The 17,252-nt window shown below is 47.7% G+C and overlaps 1 protein-coding gene across 8 annotated transcripts in view; it reads left to right on the top strand.

Moving 5' to 3' along the window:
• The window catches only part of LOC147033272 (receptor-type tyrosine-protein phosphatase gamma-like), a 176,220-nt gene that overhangs the window by 129,039 nt on the left and 29,929 nt on the right, over positions 1–17,252 (top strand). For all 8 annotated transcript variants that reach the window (XM_085871474.1, XM_085871475.1, XM_085871476.1 and 5 more), the window contains 3 exons: positions 4,801–4,895; positions 5,091–5,187; positions 8,233–8,312. In XM_085871474.1, coding sequence (XP_085727600.1) covers positions 4,801–4,895; positions 5,091–5,187; positions 8,233–8,312 — 272 coding nt within the window. The remainder of the gene's footprint in view (positions 1–4,800; positions 4,896–5,090; positions 5,188–8,232; positions 8,313–17,252) is intronic.

Below are 17,252 nucleotides of genomic sequence, written 5' to 3' on the forward strand. Positions count from 1 at the left end.
AGCCTAGATGGACAATAAAGAAACGTAAGCAAATAGAAGTCGGCAAGAGAGTACAAAGAGCTTTTAAAAATCCTCTCTTTGCAGATCTGCAAGCGAAAAGCAATAATTCGTTTTATAAATAGTAAGAAAGTTGACTGGTGGCATATCTGAGAGCTGGAACACTTATCTTTGAGCTATCAAGCCTGGGTTTGATTCCCAACCCGACTATTTCAGACAATTCCTTTCCTGTAGGTGGTTTGCAGCAATCAGTCCATCGGATAGGATGTTAAGCCTGGGACTCGTCCACTCGCATTGATTGCTGGAGGAAGGTGTTGTTCGCTAAAAGTAGACGAGTTATCACCGGCACCCCAGCCAAGTTCAACATTCTTAACGAGCTCCAATTAAAAGTCAGGCCTGGCCAGCTGGGTAAAAGATTTGGACAAACCGTGCGTTCTGAATGGACCGCTCACCCCATACTCGAGTGACGCGCTCACCATTATGTTCTCGAACTTGCTGAGCCGAGTCATTTAAGGAGGAAACATTGACGGTGCATGAACTTTCACGAAGCCCGGTAGTTGAGCAGCTATCAAAGACGAGGCGAAAGAAACATCAGGAGGGGTTTTCAAGTGAAGTTCCTGTGCGATTCTTCATTATATGAAGCTGACCAATTGTTGATGAATGAAATGCTCCTGCTCTCAAACGAGCACCCACCATCCAGGGCATGATCATGCTTGTGGCATTATTACAAGGTCACACATGTGATGGAGTTGGAGGAGGACAGCTTTTGTAGACATCTTGTATATAAGAATCATGGTAACCTGTTGTTCTGGAATTTTCCTTATTGATTTTCAATTGCGGTTTGAAGAAGGTATAATTTGTTCAGCCATTTTTATCCTACCGCAGCAGGTTTGCACAACTCCATTCCCCGTGATCACGTGTTGGTCGATGCCTCCTGTGGAGATGAGGGGATTAGGCTCGATTGAGGATGAAGGTGCGCACAAGAGTCTTAGTGTTTGAATGGCCCAGTTTCTGCACAATGAGGAAGAACTGACGTGTCAGATTTGGTGATCTTCCCCTGAGGGATGTGAAGGTTGTTTGACTTTCTCAGCCCTCAGGAATAGATTATTCACCCTGCTTCGGGGATATGCAGAGGGTCCTTGTTATTGGTCCGTGTTTTAAACTGACATCTGCTCTGAGTAAACAAGTTTTACTTCTTTGCAAAGTGCAGACTTCCGGTAAGTTTGTATCACTTTCGCATCGCAGACGAGTCGGTGGTCTCTCTTCTCTGTCTTCTACCGTCTCCTTTCTGCTCTTGCACCCTCCGCCCTTTCCGTGCTCTATCCGTCCCACCCAGGTTTCTGTGGGGTGCATGCAGTCCACCATCAACCCTCTTCTGGTGAAACTCCCAAATACAGGGTCATTGCTCACCTCCACTCATTCGTTCCTCTTTTATCCCGTCTGTGTAACCAACTTCTGCATTCTCTTCAATCTCATTCTTCCCTCCAGGTTTTCATCTCACATCATCCCCCATCGAAAACCATGATCTTTTCTACCCCCGTCAACTCTCCCCAAGCCCACGTCTTTCCAACTTTCCAGTTCTTCCTTGCTGACAGTTTGTTTCCGTATCCATCTTGTCCACCCCTTGTGTCCTCCCCAAGTCCTCATCCTCCCTCACTCACATCCCTTATCTTCGAAATCTCTATTTTGTCCCTCAACCCCATCGTTGTGTGTTTCCCCCCTCTCGTTCTGCCGTTTGTTTTGTTTTTAATCTTATATATTATTGTGAATATGTGTATTAAAAAATTAATTACCCCATCTTTCTTTCCAGATAGCCGATGGCAGCAAAATTAACAAAATGTAAGAGAGTGGAGCTTGTTTTGATGAATGGAAGGCCAGGCTCTTCAAACCCATCAATTGCCGCCAAATTCAATGAAAGCTGCTCAATTACTCAGGAAGCTGTTGGAAAAAAAATTATTAAGCGATTCAAAGAAACTGGAGGAATTTGAGAGCATCCTCCGTGCATCGCTTATCATCATGATGTCCAAAAATCGTGTGTACGTCGAATCGAAAAGTTCCCGCACATTAATGGCCGACGACGCGAACATTTACCGTAACATACTCCATCAGTGGTAATCTCGCATGGTAATCGATTAATAAATAAATAATCTTTACTTTCAGAAAGCATTGTTTTTAGTCCTTGCATGTTTTGATTGACTTCATGCAATATTAATCCTGTGGCTCTAGACTTTTGAACCACCCTGTATATCAAGGTCAAGTTTTATTTTCCTACAAGGTCTAAGGCTAATGTAAATGCTGAAACACACACACACTCACCACACACCACACACCACACACCACACACAGCTACTGGGGGGAGTGACTAACTTTTGAGAGCACTTTTGGTGCCAGTGGCTATGACGTCACTTCTCTCTCTGCACTTGGTGCAGCTGCCGAGGAGTTCCCTTCTCCCCATCAATGCCAATCTATGGGGTCTATGTATCATTTTTAAAGTCTGTGGAATAACTCGGCCGTGGTTTGAACCTCCGATGTTCCAGACTCGGAGCAGATATTCTCACCATCGTGCCACCGCTGAGTCCAACTTGTACAACTGTAGACGAATTCTTCAGTCCGAAGGGATGGCACAGAGGTAACACACTTCCCTTTGAACAGTCTCTTTTGTGTTTGATGTTCACCTGACTATAAACTGTCGGACTGGTTATTCAGATGCAGGGTGTTGTGTCAATGAGTGTGCCCTCCATCGGATGGGATGTTAAGCTGGGGATCTATTGATGAGCATTTATTACTGGTGCACCTTAAAGATACCATGTTATCCTTTGCTAATAGGAGATGAGTATACCAGCACCCTGGATAAATTCCTGCCTTAACTAGCTTTACAAAGTCCAGTCCCCAAGTTGGGACTCTGACTCTTCCCTCATTCAGCATGGATCAATGGTCCATGGCCGAGCCCGAAAAAGGAGACATGAACGCAGAGCATTAAAACTCCCAAATGGCCCGATCTTGCTCCTTTCTGTGCCTTGCCAAGTCACCCGGGCCGTGACGACCACGGTTTGTCGGAGACTACCCGTCCTCTAGGCGGTGACCAGGCCAACCCTGCATCCTGGGGAGCAGTTCGCAGACGTCTTCCCAAAGCGCTGATGACTGCCAATGCAGAAGGGGCACATGGCACACCATCCATGCGGGACAAGCAGGCATGCCCTTCCCAGCAGTTGTGGGGATGGGGATCACAGGTAGGGATTGGGATCACAGGTAAGGATGGAGAGTGATGTGAGATGGTGATGCACCGCTTTGCTTTAACTCTGGAAGGAAGAGTGGGATTGATCCCTTTCCAGAGGCAGTTCCACAAATGAGTGAAAAGCCTGGATTTTGGGAGTTTAAACAGCAGTGGTTTACTGGAAGAAAGTGTGGAGGAGTTGGGGAGAGTCGAAGACTGCGAGAACAGAGAGAGAGAGAGAGAGAGGAGAGAGAGGAGAGAGAGGAGAGAGAGGAGAGAGAGGAGAGAGAGGAGAGAGAGGAGAGAGAGGAGAGAGAGGAGAGAGAGGAGAGAGAGGAGAGAGAGGAGAGAGAGGAGAGAGAGGAGAGAGAGGAGAGAGAGGAGAGAGAGAGCTGGGCTGTAAGAGAGGCGGTTAAAAAATAGTGGCCGCCAGCAGGCTTCTCTGTACAAGTGGGTTGAGGGGTTTTGAGGGAGGGATTGGAAGGATTATTAACAAGATGTCTTTGGTTGGTTTTTATCTCTCTACCATAACAGTCTTGTATGTGTACTGGCGGGGTATGCTTACACATTGTAAGCAATAAGGAACCGTGCTTCTGCATTGTCTCGGGTTGCTCACCTGCATTAATTTTATTCATTTTTTTCATTTATTTTGTTTTATTACCTCCGCCACCAAAGGTGAAGGTGGTTATGTTTTCACCCCCTTTTGTCTATTTGTTTGTCTGTGTACAGGACATCTCAAATTGTTGTTGACGGATTCGGTTGAAACTTGGTGGACAGGTTGTGTGTGTGTGTGTGACAAGGGCGAATTGATTCGATTTTGGTGTAGATCCGAATCCGGATCTGGATACGACAATTATTTAATTTCAAAAGTGAGTCTTCACCATTGAGAGATGGGGCTAAAAAAGATATATAGCATGAGATTTCAAAAATGTATTGGGCCCGATATGTTCTCGTGGATCCGGCATTGCGTGGCGTAGGTATGCGCTCTACCGAGTGCCCTTCTAGTTTATGTGTGTTGTCCAATGATTCTGTGAATTGTTCCGGCGTATCGACTTCGATGTCCATCGGCACATAAAATTTCAGCTTTCTACGTCACCCGCTAAGATACCGATCTTTAATATCAGTGAGTAGTGAGTGAGTGAGTGAGTGAGCCAATCAATGGTTGGAAGAGCTTTTATTATAGAGATACTGTATGCGTTAATGTATATGTATATTTTTTATTTTGCTAATGTTATATTTTTGTATTTTAAAAGATTTTATTTAGATATTGTCCACCTCATCTTTTTTTTACTTTTCCACGCACGTAGCATAATTCGGTCACACAAACATATGCAACTGTGACATCATGCTGCGATGACATCATCCCAATGTGCCGAGGCGTGTCGTCATGTCAATGATGTATAGTTTTAGTTAGAAATCTCCACCAAGTGTCGTTCAACCCCGTGATATATACAGCTTTATACATCAGCCGAACATCACATCATGTAAGCCTCTTCACCTTTACACAAAAACAAATAATTTGTATAAACCATCGTCGGACCAGAATGTGGTCCGACTGAAACTGATGCTTTGTACTGCGTGTGCTGCAGATGAGGAGCTCGAGGGGATACCGGTCAGTCAGTTTCCCAAACACATGGAGTCTCTCCACGTCGATGGCCAGCGTGGCTTCGGTCGGGAGTTTGAGGCAAATGGCAGCACGTCACCCACCTGCACAGCACCCACAAACTCAACGAGCTTTAATGCCTGCGTTCCCACTCATCGGGCAATGCCTACAGCATAGACAGTCATGTTTATTTTACTCCATTTTGCTTATTGGTAAAAAAAATTCACCATTTCTGAATCAGATTTTTGTCTCTCCGTTTCTCCGTTGTGCCCAAAGGAAATCCAACAGTATGCTCAGAGCCAGAGCCTCTTGGCAGAGGAAACAAACCGTCCAGACAACAAAAACAAGAACCGTTACGTGAACATCATGGCATGTGAGTTCCATGCGGTGATGCCATTCAAATATGCATCAACACAACTAAAATTCCCATTGTATCACAGATCTCAGCACGAATATATCTGTGGTTGTAAAACCCAATTTCACAAGCACGAGGCCGGTCGATGCACGCACTTTAACTTGCGGTGAAGTGCGTTATGAAAGATTATGTAATGCCTCCTCCTTAGGATGGCACTGCAAGGTGTTTGGGGTTTGTTTGTTTTTTTTTAACCCGAAAGCTAAATCGTGACACTGGCTGGAATCAACAAAGAAAAGCAAAAACGTCTGTGCTGAATCCCTTGGCTCTGGTTTATTTTGAAGAGTTTGATTCCAGAACGAGATGTCTCCATTATGTTGTCAGACACTCATAATGTCCGCCACCACGTTTTTCAAGCAAAATCAGTTTTTCTGAATCAACATAGCTGGCGTGTATAATGTTTTAAAAGAAAAATATTTTTTTCTGAAACAAACATCCACTACCATTGAACAGGGCTGGGTATGATGGTCAAGACTCACTAAAGGTATGCACACTCACCTCTAAACCTTCGAGCCTGGGTATGAATCCCGACACAGCTGTAAACTGTCGTCTCAGTGCTTCACAGGCAGGGTGATCCATCAGTGCGTGTGTCGTCCCTCGGATAGACGTTAAACTGGGTGTCCCGTCTGTCGGCATTATTTGGGGGACGATAAATATACCACTGTGTCCTTTACGAAGAGTAGGCAAGTTACAACTGGCATTTGAACAAATTCCAAATTCCTGCCAAAACTACTGCTGGGAATGCAATGGCAAATCAACCAGTATAACTCTTACCAAGAAACTGCATCAGCAGCATCGACACCATATAACAGAGTGTGGTATAACTAAACCAGCACTATCGAACGTAGGAACTAAAATGGAAGTAATGCTCAAAACATTGGAATTGGTGTTTGTTGCATTTTGTAATCCGTTCCACCTCCTGAAACCCTCCCACGTGGGGAGATAACAGCCAACAACAGAAACTTGTCCATGAGCATACATACGCATATATCAACACACACACACACACGCACACGCACACGCACACACATGCACACACATATACACACACACACACACACACACACACACACACACACACACACACACACACACACACACACACACTCCCACTCTTCTCGCTGGGGAAGCTGCATAAAGCACCCATGAAATGCTGCCGAACATAAGCCCTTCGCTGTTTCAAACTGCACCCGAGTTCCTCCACTGCAGACATTCATAATTAGCACACACATGAGAATCCCAATTCTCCACACCACCTGGCAATATATATATATATATATATATATATATATATATATATATATATATATATATATATATATATATATATATATATGGACACACAGACTCATTCAAGGGTTTTTCTTTATTTTTTTGCGATTTTCTACATTGTAAAATAATCGTGAAAACATCAAAACCATGAAACAACACATATGGAATTATGTAGTAACCAACAAAGTGTGAAACAAATCAAAATATATTTTATATTTTAGATTCTTCAAAGTCACCACCCTTTGCCTTGATGACAGCTTTGCACACTCTTGGCATTCTCTCAACCAGCTTCATGAGGTAGTCACCTGGAATGCTTCTCCATTAACAGGTGTTCCTTGTTAAAAGGTAATTTGTGGAATTTCTTTCCTTCTTAATGCATTTGAGCCAATCAGTTGCGTTGTGACAAGGTAGGGTTGGTATACAGTAAATAGCCCTATTTGGTGAAAGACCATTATTGTGTCTGCACTGTAGTAGTCCATGTTATGGCAATAACAACTTAACGAAGCAAAGAGAAACGACAGTCCATCAATACTTCAAGACATGAAGGTCAGTCAATCCAGAAAATTTCAAGAACTTTGAAAGTTTCTTCAAGTGCGGTCGCAAAAACCATCAAGCGCTGTGATGAAACTGGCTCTCATGAGGACCACCACAGGTAAGGAAGACCCAGAGGACAGGTATATTAGTTACCAGCCTCAGAAATCGCCAATTAACTGCACCTCAGATTGCAGCCCAATGAAATGCTTCACAGAGTTCAAGTAACAGACACATCTCAACATTAACTGTTCAGAGACTGCATGATTGAGGCCTTCATGGTCGAATTGCAGCAAAGAAACCACTCCTGAAGAAGACCAATAAGAAGAAGAGACTTGCTTGGGCCAAGAAACACGAGCAATGGACATTAGACCGGTGGAAATCTGTCCTTTGGTCTGACGAGTCCAAAATTGAGATTTTTGGTCCCAACCGCCGTGTCTCTGTGAGACGCAGAGAAGGTGTACGGATGATCTCTGCATGTGTGGTTCCCACCATGAAGCATGGAGGAGGAGGTGTGGGGGTGCTTTGCTGGTGACACTGTCGGTGACTTATTTAGAATTCAAGGCACATTTAACCAGCATGGCTACCACAGCATTCTGCAGCGATACGCCATCCCATCTGGTTTGCGCTTAGTGGGACCATCATTTGTTCTTCAACAGGACAATGACCCAAAACATACCTCCAGGCTGTGTAAGGGCTATTTGACCAAGAAGGCGAGTGATGGAGTGCTGCATCAGATGACCTGGCCTCCACAATCACCCGACCTAAATCCAATTGAGATGGTTTGGGATTAGTTGACCGCAGAGTGAAGGAAAATCAGCAAGCAAGTGCTCAGCATATGCGGAAACTCCTTCAAGACTGCTGGAAAAGCATTCCAGGTGACTACCCCATGAAGCTGGTTGAGAGAATGCCGAGAGTGTGCAAAGGTGTCATCAAGGCAAATGGTGGCGACTTTGAAGAATCTAAAATATAAAATATATTTTCATGCAGCTGCTTTTCCCATGCAGCCTGTAACCACCTCTGCAGCAGAATCGTACTTAAGTAGAATATCGGACCATTTAACTGTGTGGATTATTTCGTACACACTTACAAACACCATCTCTGATCCCCAGTGGAGCACAATACATTGTGTGAACTGCATGGAGTGACTGAATTGATGTGGACCATTCAAGATTTGTGACGTAACTGTGCTTTCCTGAACAGTTGACCACACTCGAGTCAAGCTCCGAAGGCTGGGCCGAGAGCGAAAAGGCAGTGACTACATAAATGCAAACTTTGTGGATGTGAGTATATCTCATTCTTCCATTTTGTTAACCGTCCACTCTCTAATAATGGAACATATACTTATTACGTACGTAAATACGTTTTTTTAACCCTCTTTTCCTCCATCCCTTTTGCCATGTGCTCCATGAATGCCCTTTCCCTTCCTTTATCCTACCCCCTCCCAATATCTCTTTCCTCTCTTGGTCATTCCTCCCATATTCTCTCCTCCCCATAATTCTCTCTGTTATCATCTGCTCTTCTCTTTCTTTTCTCAATCCGGAGCCCTGCTCGTATCATGTGCTTATGTGTCATAAATATGTTCTCGTATTCCAAAGGTTATCCATGCCTTTTGGGATTTCATTCCATTACTGGCAAGCCGGCCTGAGGCCCACTTTTTGTTGCATTGTGTGTAGCTCTACTTTTTATTTTGGAAGTCGAAGAACAGGGAAACGGGTACAGTAATAAGCGTGTATCAACATCAGTTCCCAGAGCCAATCACAGTGCACCTCGACTCAATCTGTATAAAGCCACTAAGAAAGGCCCCAGGAGGCAAGGATTACATAAATTAACTCCTCTCATGCTCTCCTTCAGCGAGAAGATCATGGGTGGAGTTAATTTAAATAATCCTAGCCACCTGGGGTAATTGATGAGGTGAGAGCTGATTGGTTATTCCCTCCAATTATGGGTGAGAGATGTGATTGGGTGTTGTTTTCATGGTTTTTTTTTTTGTATACCTTATCGAGGCTCGAATGAGGGCTAACACACAACGCACAGCAAGGGGGGCATGAGACAAGAGGGGCGGGAGTGGGAAGGACAAAACAGTGGGGAACAGAGACATTAGGAGATCTGTGGAAAGCAGAGGGATGGAGCGGGGAACATGAGGGAATCAAGATTGACATTACAAGGAATTTGAAGGAGGTGGGTTTGGGGTGGATTAACGGGCTATTTGACCAAGAAGGCGAGTGATGGAGTGCTGCATCAGATGACCTGGCCTCCACAATCACCCGACCGAAACCCAATTGAGATGATTTGGGATGAGTTGACTGCAGAGTGAAGGAAAATCAGCCAGCAAGTGCTCAGCATATGTGGGAGCTCCTTCAAGACTGTTGGAAAAGCATTCTAGGTGACTACCTCATGAAGCTGGTTGAGAGAATGCCAAGAGTGTGCTAAGCTGTCATCAAGGCAAAGGGTGGCTACTTTGAAGAATCTAAAATATAACATATATTTTGATTTGTTTAACACTTTTTTTTAAATATGACAGGACAATGGTTTGTCCTGTAGAAAAGGAAGGGGTAGAAAAGATTGAGGATTTGGATGGGGGGAAGATAAGAGGTGGTGGTTAACAGCTGTTTTGAAGGTCTGGAGGGAAGAATGGGATTGAACAGAGTGTGGGAGTTTATTCCAATCATGATAAAAAAGAGGAATGAAAGGGGGAAGGTGAGCAGTGATTCTTGATTTTTGTAGTTTTAGGGGGGTTGCTGCAGGACCTTGAGCACCCTGCAGAAATTAGGGGTGGGGTGGGGGTGGGGAGACTGGAGAGACGGTAGAAGACAGAAAGACCAACGACCTGCCTGCAGTGAGAGGCCCAAAGACTCAGCCTCATCGCGGGAGACACCAATGATCCGAAAAGCCTTGGTTTCCACAGCGTGAAGCTGAGAAAGGTGGGATGCAGGAGCACCAACCCAGAGGAGAGAGCAGTACTCCATCAGGCTGCGGACAAAAGCTTTGTATGTGGTCAGGAGCTCAGGTGGGCCGAGGAAGGATTTTGCACGATGGAGGATTTCCACTCGACGACTGGCTTTGGAGGCCAAATTGGCAGGAAAGATCATGGCAGATAGTGAGACTCAGAAGCTTGAATGAAAGGACTTCAAGAGGATTGTTGAGAAAGTTGATTGGGGGGGGGGGGGGTTCTAAACTGTCTTTTCGTGGAGACATAGTGAGTATGTGAGATATGTCAGGATTGAAAGACATGTTCCACGTGTTGGATCAGTTTGTGATTTTACTCAGATCTGTGGTGAGCGAAGAAGTTGCGGCTTGCTGGTCTGAGGGATCACAGATGGTACGATAGAAGGTGGAGTCATCAGCAAAGAGATAAAGAGGATTTTCCAGAGAGTCGGAGAGATCATTGATGAAAATCAGAAAAAGAACAGGGCCCAGAATGTTGCCTTGAGGAACTCCAGCCTGGACAGGAGTAGGGGATGAAAGAACTCCATTTGGGGCCACACGTTGGTTGCGACAGGAGAGGAAGTCTGCAAGCCATGAGTGGAGATGGGCTTGGAAACCATGGAAAGAGAGTTTGGTTAGCAGGGCAGGGTACCGTGTCAAAAGCACTGATATGTTTTGGGATACGGCTCTGATTTCATTACTAGCATTGATTACCTCCATCCATTGTTGGGAGAGCAGAAGCAGCATATCCAGGGAAAAGTGACCTGGTCTGAAACCAAGTTGATTATCAGAAATCGAGCCATTGGAGAAAAGGAAGGATTTAATGTCTGAAGCGATGATGGATTCCATAACCTTGCTGATGATTGGGAGAAGGCTGATTGGTCTGTAGTTGCAGGGATCTGTTTTTGCACCTTTTTATGCAGGGCAGTGATGTTAGCAGCTTTCCAAGCAGATGGCAGATGACCTTGAGCAAATGAGAGGGTGAATAGAACAGAGAGAGGGTGAGCAAGAGCAGAGGAGCAGGTTTTTAGGACACGTGGGCTGATGCCGTCTGGACCGATTGCAGAATCTGAGTCGAGGTTTGACAGCAAGCTCTCCACCTTGTTAGGAGAAAAGGACACAGAGTCCGGGGACAGTTGGGTGCGACTGGGTAAGGTGGGTACAGAAAGTGATGGGTTTTGAACACAATATTTTGAAGCAAATAAGGACTACAGACATTCAGCCCTTTAACATGCAGTATCAGCAGTGCGGCCATTTGAGGTAAGGGAGGGGATGGAGGGGGAACATACACCTGAAACAGATTTGATTAGACGCCACCAGGTTTTGGAGAAGGAAGAGAGGTTTGAGAGTTCAGACTTGAGATTAGAAAGATGTTGTTTTCTCGCTCTCCTGAGGGTAGATACACACTTGTTCCGGGCTTTATGGAAGGAACTGAGATTGCCCTCAGTTGGGTTTGCTTTCCATGAGGCAAAGGCAAGTTGTTTCAGGACAACTGCCTCACCGCAAGCTTCAGTGAACCAAGGGCGGGAGGAAGGGTAGGACAACTGAACACGAGAGGGGATAAATTTGTGCATGAGGGAGAGCAAGTTTCTTTGAAAGAATTCCCAGGAAGAGTTGATGTTGAAGAAAGTAGTGATAGGAGACCAGTCTATAAGTTTGATGGCTGCTTGGAGACCCTGCCAGTCAACCTGAGTGAAATGACAGACTCAACGGCACTGAAGTGGTTCTCTAATAACAGCCAGAGAGATGTTCACTTTGACAAGGACGTGGTCAGAAGAACTGATTGGAGCGGAGAAAGAACAGTATATATTTTCAGGGAAATTTGTCATAATCAGATCCAGAAGAGATGGAGTACCATTGGTTGAGATATATATGTATGCATGTATATATATATATATATATATATATATATATATATATATATATATATATATATATATATATATATATATATATATGTATATGTATGCATATATATATGTATATGTATGCATATATATATGTATATGTATGCATATATATATGTATATGTATGCATATATATATGTATATGTATGCAGATATATATGTATATGTATATGTATGCATATATATATGTATATGTATATGTATGCATATATATATATATATATATATGTATATGTATGCGTATATATATATATATATATATATATATATATATATATATATATATATATATATATATATATATATATATATATTGTTGCGGTCTTCGCGCCCGCCGGCGTGCGACGGCCACGTAACTCGAATCGCGGCACGTCGCCCACCGGACGGACAATCCAGTCGTGACCCTCTCGGACTAACGCCGGGAACCAGTCACGGGTGGACCTTTCGGTCTCACCGCGATCGAGCCAATCAGCCCCCGCGTGGGATAGGGTTGCTCGCCAAATTCGAACTACCTAAGTACCCACGCGGAGGGTAGACCGGGCGATCGCACCTCGCCGCAGGTCGACTTCGGACACGGGCCACTTAAGCGACCCGTTCCGTACTATCAGAATAACCGAGCGGTGTTATCGTCGACCTCGACGGTTCGATTAATTATCGGGCGTATTCAGCCCACTACCAACCCTTTACGTGAAGCAAGATGGGGATTCAATGGAGGAAAAGACGAAGCGAAGCGGGAGAACAGTTCAACAATAAAGCACATTTATTCGCGACGAACGGAAAGCACACAAATACAATTCCACCAAATGCACACAAAAAAAGAAAACACAATTCCATTTACACAAAAAGCAAACATAAAAGTGAAAACACAGTGCAGAGCTAATACCGACTACCGAGCACACGGCAACACTTATACAATTCTACTTCACAGACGGCGCCGACAACACATACCCAAAACCAAGGAAAAGAAATCCCCCAAGAATGAGGTAGGCCTGGGGCCGAGACCGGGTCGGGCCTACCCGTCTGGTGATGAGACGCGGAGCGGCGATGGCCCCGCAACCCGCGGGCCTCGTGGACAGTGCCTGGCAGGGGGTGGGAACGGGGCCCCCTTGGTCGCACTATCTCAGCGCGGGTAGGAAACAGGAGGGGGTTGCTGATGCTCGGGGTATAGAGGATCTTTATTATCCCTGGTGTGCGTCTCCACCTCGGCCAGGTCGCGCTGCCGGCCTCCCTCGGGCGTGCAGCTCCTGGCACCGACGCGAGCACCCCCTCGTCCGACTCTCTTCAGCTTCTCCAGCCACTGCAGGCTTCGGGCTCCAGACTTCTTTCGTTCTCGTTTGCGACTCTTTCTCGTCCTGCTGACTCTCTTCTGACTGACGAACACCGTCCTTTTATCCCCCCCGTAACTTCGCCTTTGACCCCCTCCCTTTGACCTTTCACCTCGCTCCCCATTGGCCCGAGAAAAAGTGGGCGTGAAGGCTTTTTGATCCACAAATTTGCATATATCGATCGTTCTGGAGGCGGGGCCAAATCGCCCCTCGCTCACCGATTGGACGGCAAAAAGTGGGCGTGTGTCGTTTTTGATCCGTTTTTGAAGCACAAAATCCGTGATTTTGTACACGCTGTTCGACGCGCGTTCTGCATGAGTCCAACACCGGTACCCACAGCGGGGCAAGAACGGTGGCGATGCTACGGTTGTGAGGTGTGCGTGAAGGTCGTGGCGGTTGTGGTGAAGCGGTGGTTGTGGTCGGTGGTTGATGTTGTGGTTGTGATGGTGGCGATTGGTCCAAAATAAAGATAGTAAAAGAAAAACGGCTATCCTGAAGAGTCGCAGCTCGCATAAATGACATGTATTCCCACTAGACAACGGGTTCGGGCCTAACTACACATGTACTTACCGAGATACCTCACCTAAGGGACCTGAATGGTGGTTTGCGAATCTGGTAACCACAACACTACCCCCTTCCCTTTTTACAGACTCGTCCCGAGTCGTCAAATTTTCGTGTGCCATCATGTGTAGTTTTCCCCTAGTACATTTTACCTACGGATCCCTGAGTGCGACATTCATGGTATTCGTGTCCCCAAAATAAATAACCTGAGGGCTGCGTAACTATCTAAGCAAACTCACTCACACGGACGACTTAAATAAAATTGCCGGCGCTAGACAGACATGCCGGGGGCGCACTCATATTTACAGTACATCTTACCTTAACTTTCAAATTTTACACTAAACCATGGCCCAGGATCATCGAACTCTGCAAAAAGAAAGCAGTTAGCAGGGAGCCAGGCTGCCCACATGCAGTCTCTGACTCAAACAATGCAGGTGACAGGGAACGTGGCTGGCTGCTCACACGCAGTCCAAGGCCTTCCCTTTTGAACTGAACGCAGTGAACCACAACGGTGCTTGGGCTGCACAACGCAGTCTCCGTGCCAGCTCAAGTGGCACACGCAATGAGCATAACGAATGGATGCATGGACACAAACACGGTGCACGGGCCGCCACTGCAGGCCCGTGTTGTAGCTGCCAACAGGGCAGTTCTCGCAGCTTGCAAACTGTTGCCTTGCGGATCCTGGCGCACATGGAAATGAACAGGGGGGGGGGGGCAAAATTGAACGGGGCTGGTGAACATGGGCAGTGGGCATGGCATGGCAAAGGTGAGCAGGCAAACTCAGCCCGCAGAATAAGGCCGCTGCAGGCAAACTCAGCCCGCAGAACCAGGCCGGCACAGGCCTCGAAGAAAAACAGCCAGCAGATGAACTGGCCGGCACAGGCCTTGCAGTAACACAGCCAGCAGATGAAGCTGGCCAGCTTTTGCCGTCAGTGGAAGTTGGTGGAGGGAGTGCGGTGGTGCTGGCCACTTGGAAGGCGGGCTCGGACCTACCTACCCGTCTCCCTCCCAACCTATCGCCTTTGCCTGTCACTGTACATACCCACTCCCTTAATTTGTCAAACGCCAATTTAGCCCCAACTTATTTTTTTGTTGTTTTTATTTTTACTTCCCCTCTATAAATCGTCCCCTAACCCCCTTTATCGTCTTTGTTCGGCTAACCTATCCTGTCACCTAGCCTACTCCCAACCCCTACGTTCCCTTCCCGGAGGGGAACAAGGGAGAGCTAACGTCCTGTGTCGAGGCCCAACGAAGCCTCAGAATGGCCTCCCCAGAGTTCGGCGATCTTAACACCAAGTGGGTCCAGCGGCCCACAACGACAGCGAGGGGATGGATGGTGCGGAGGGGTACATCTCCTAATCTACCCTAACCATTTAACTGTTAAACTACCCCGGGGCTTTCAACAAGCGCCTCTCGCTTAAACTATTGGTTCTATAAACCCAGATTCCCGTCGCCTGTGTTGGTGTCCTTACAATTTCGGGCCTCGCCCCCCAATTTTCTCTCCGTGCCCTCACACGGTCTCCTGGCTGGGACACGTGGCTCTCTCTGGCAGGCACGACCCTCTGCCGAATCTCCCGCTATGGCACCCCCGGGCACTACACTGCCTCCGAGCCTACCAGCTCCCTAACACCGGGGAGTGCCCCCCATGGCACCTCCCTGAAACGCACACGTGGCAGGCCGGCCTCCCGGGCCCCTTTCCGAGGGTCACCCGTGCCCACAACACTGCCCACGCGGCTAATGGCGCCCGGGCCCCCGCACCAAGCAGGCGCACCCGTGCCCACTACTCTATCCCGGCCCCCATGGGCCCATGGCCTACCGCGGCCGACTAGCCTGGTGCCCGGGGTACCCACTCAGCGATACTCACCTTTCGCAGCCACGCTCCCAAGCCCGTCAACAGGGCTCCTGCACCCCTCCAAATGGGTTTCGAGCCTACATTCCCACCAACAGCAAAACGACCTCCATTTTTCAATTTGACTAACCCAGCTAACTCACTTTACTCTGACCCCGGGGTCCCTTGGGCGGGAGTCACTCCTCCCCCCAATCACTCATCGCACCATGCATTCCCCATTCGCTCCATTCACACAGACCCGCTGGCCTCACTCACTCACCAAGCACATGCTTCCAATTTACTCACCAACAACTCTTCAACACACACACCGCTGAACTCTGCCATCCTCCTAACTACATCCCCTAACTAACTCGTGCTCCCACGTCGTCCCTTAAACTACAGCACGTTCCTTTTAACACTACGTAGCTAAGCTACGTCCCCTCTACACATTCACAAGTCTGTCTCTGTCTCCTAACTCAAAAATTCATTTTATTTCCCCACCTAAATCTGGCTACAATCCCTCTAACTAATCCATTCCACGGACTCCATGAGGACTTACCCCTGCCCCATGGAGTCGGTCTAACTAAGCTAACCCTTCCCCCTAACTAGTTTCCATCCTGTGCCCAGGTAAGGGGGTCTTTCACCCCTTGCCCAGGAATCCTTTGCACCCGAAAGTGAGGCTTGGCTTTCTTTTTTTTTTTTTTTTTTCCCATGCGCAGCACCTGCGCGGCAACTCGCGCTCTTTGCACCTTGCAACTGCCCGTGACGTCATGCAGCTGCACGTGTTCCTCGTCCCTCCTTGGACGGGACCATCCGGCAGAGATACCCCTCCTGCCGGATTCCAACCCCACGTGCAGCCATGGCGTCACCGTGCGCATAAAAAAACAAGCCCCACGTCTCGAGGGGTTCCCCACGCGAACACATGTGCTTTGCCCGTTGGAGCTTAACACACACGATCGCGCGGAGAACCCGTCCGGTCCAAATCCATTTACCTGCCTAAACTTTGTCCGTCCGCGGGATCGGCAAATCCACCACGTGCGTTTCCGGACCGGGACTTCACTCTCGCAAGCGAGCACGTGGCGGTCTCGTGCGTTGCACAGCACGAACCGCGTGCTCACTGCTGGGTGAACCCGGCACGGTCCTCGAAACAACTACAGCCGCTACCCGGCTTTCTCTCCTCTGTCGCCGTCTTCGCCATTCGACCCACGCACACCTGCGTGTTACGACGCACACAGTCCACTCCATCACATTCACACCGGGAGACGCGGCTGCGTGCTCCCGCATGCCAACCGACATCTCCCTCACATACCGCTCTCTCACACACACGGTCTCCCTGGCACACAGCGACCTTGCACACGGCCGTTCACTCACGCGTGCGGGGGCACTCACCCGCGGTGCCTCACTCGCACTCCGTGCCTCATCCACACACGCGGGGGCACTCACCCGCGGTGCCTCATCCACACACGGCGCCTCACCCACACACGGTGCCTCATCCACACACGGCGTGCTGGGAAGCACGTACTCCGGCACCATCGCCACCACACCAATCACACACGGGGTCGCTTCCACACACGGGGTCGCTTCCACACACGGGGACGCACTCACACCTTGCACCACACACACAGGGACAACCACACTGGGGATTCGTGTCCCCACAAGGGTCTCCGGGGCCT

Source organism: Eptatretus burgeri, chromosome 2 (assembly GCF_056783735.1).
Source record: "Eptatretus burgeri isolate ZD-2024b chromosome 2, Ebu_testis_v1, whole genome shotgun sequence".
In the NCBI taxonomy this organism is placed as follows: domain Eukaryota; kingdom Metazoa; phylum Chordata; class Myxini; order Myxiniformes; family Myxinidae; genus Eptatretus; species Eptatretus burgeri.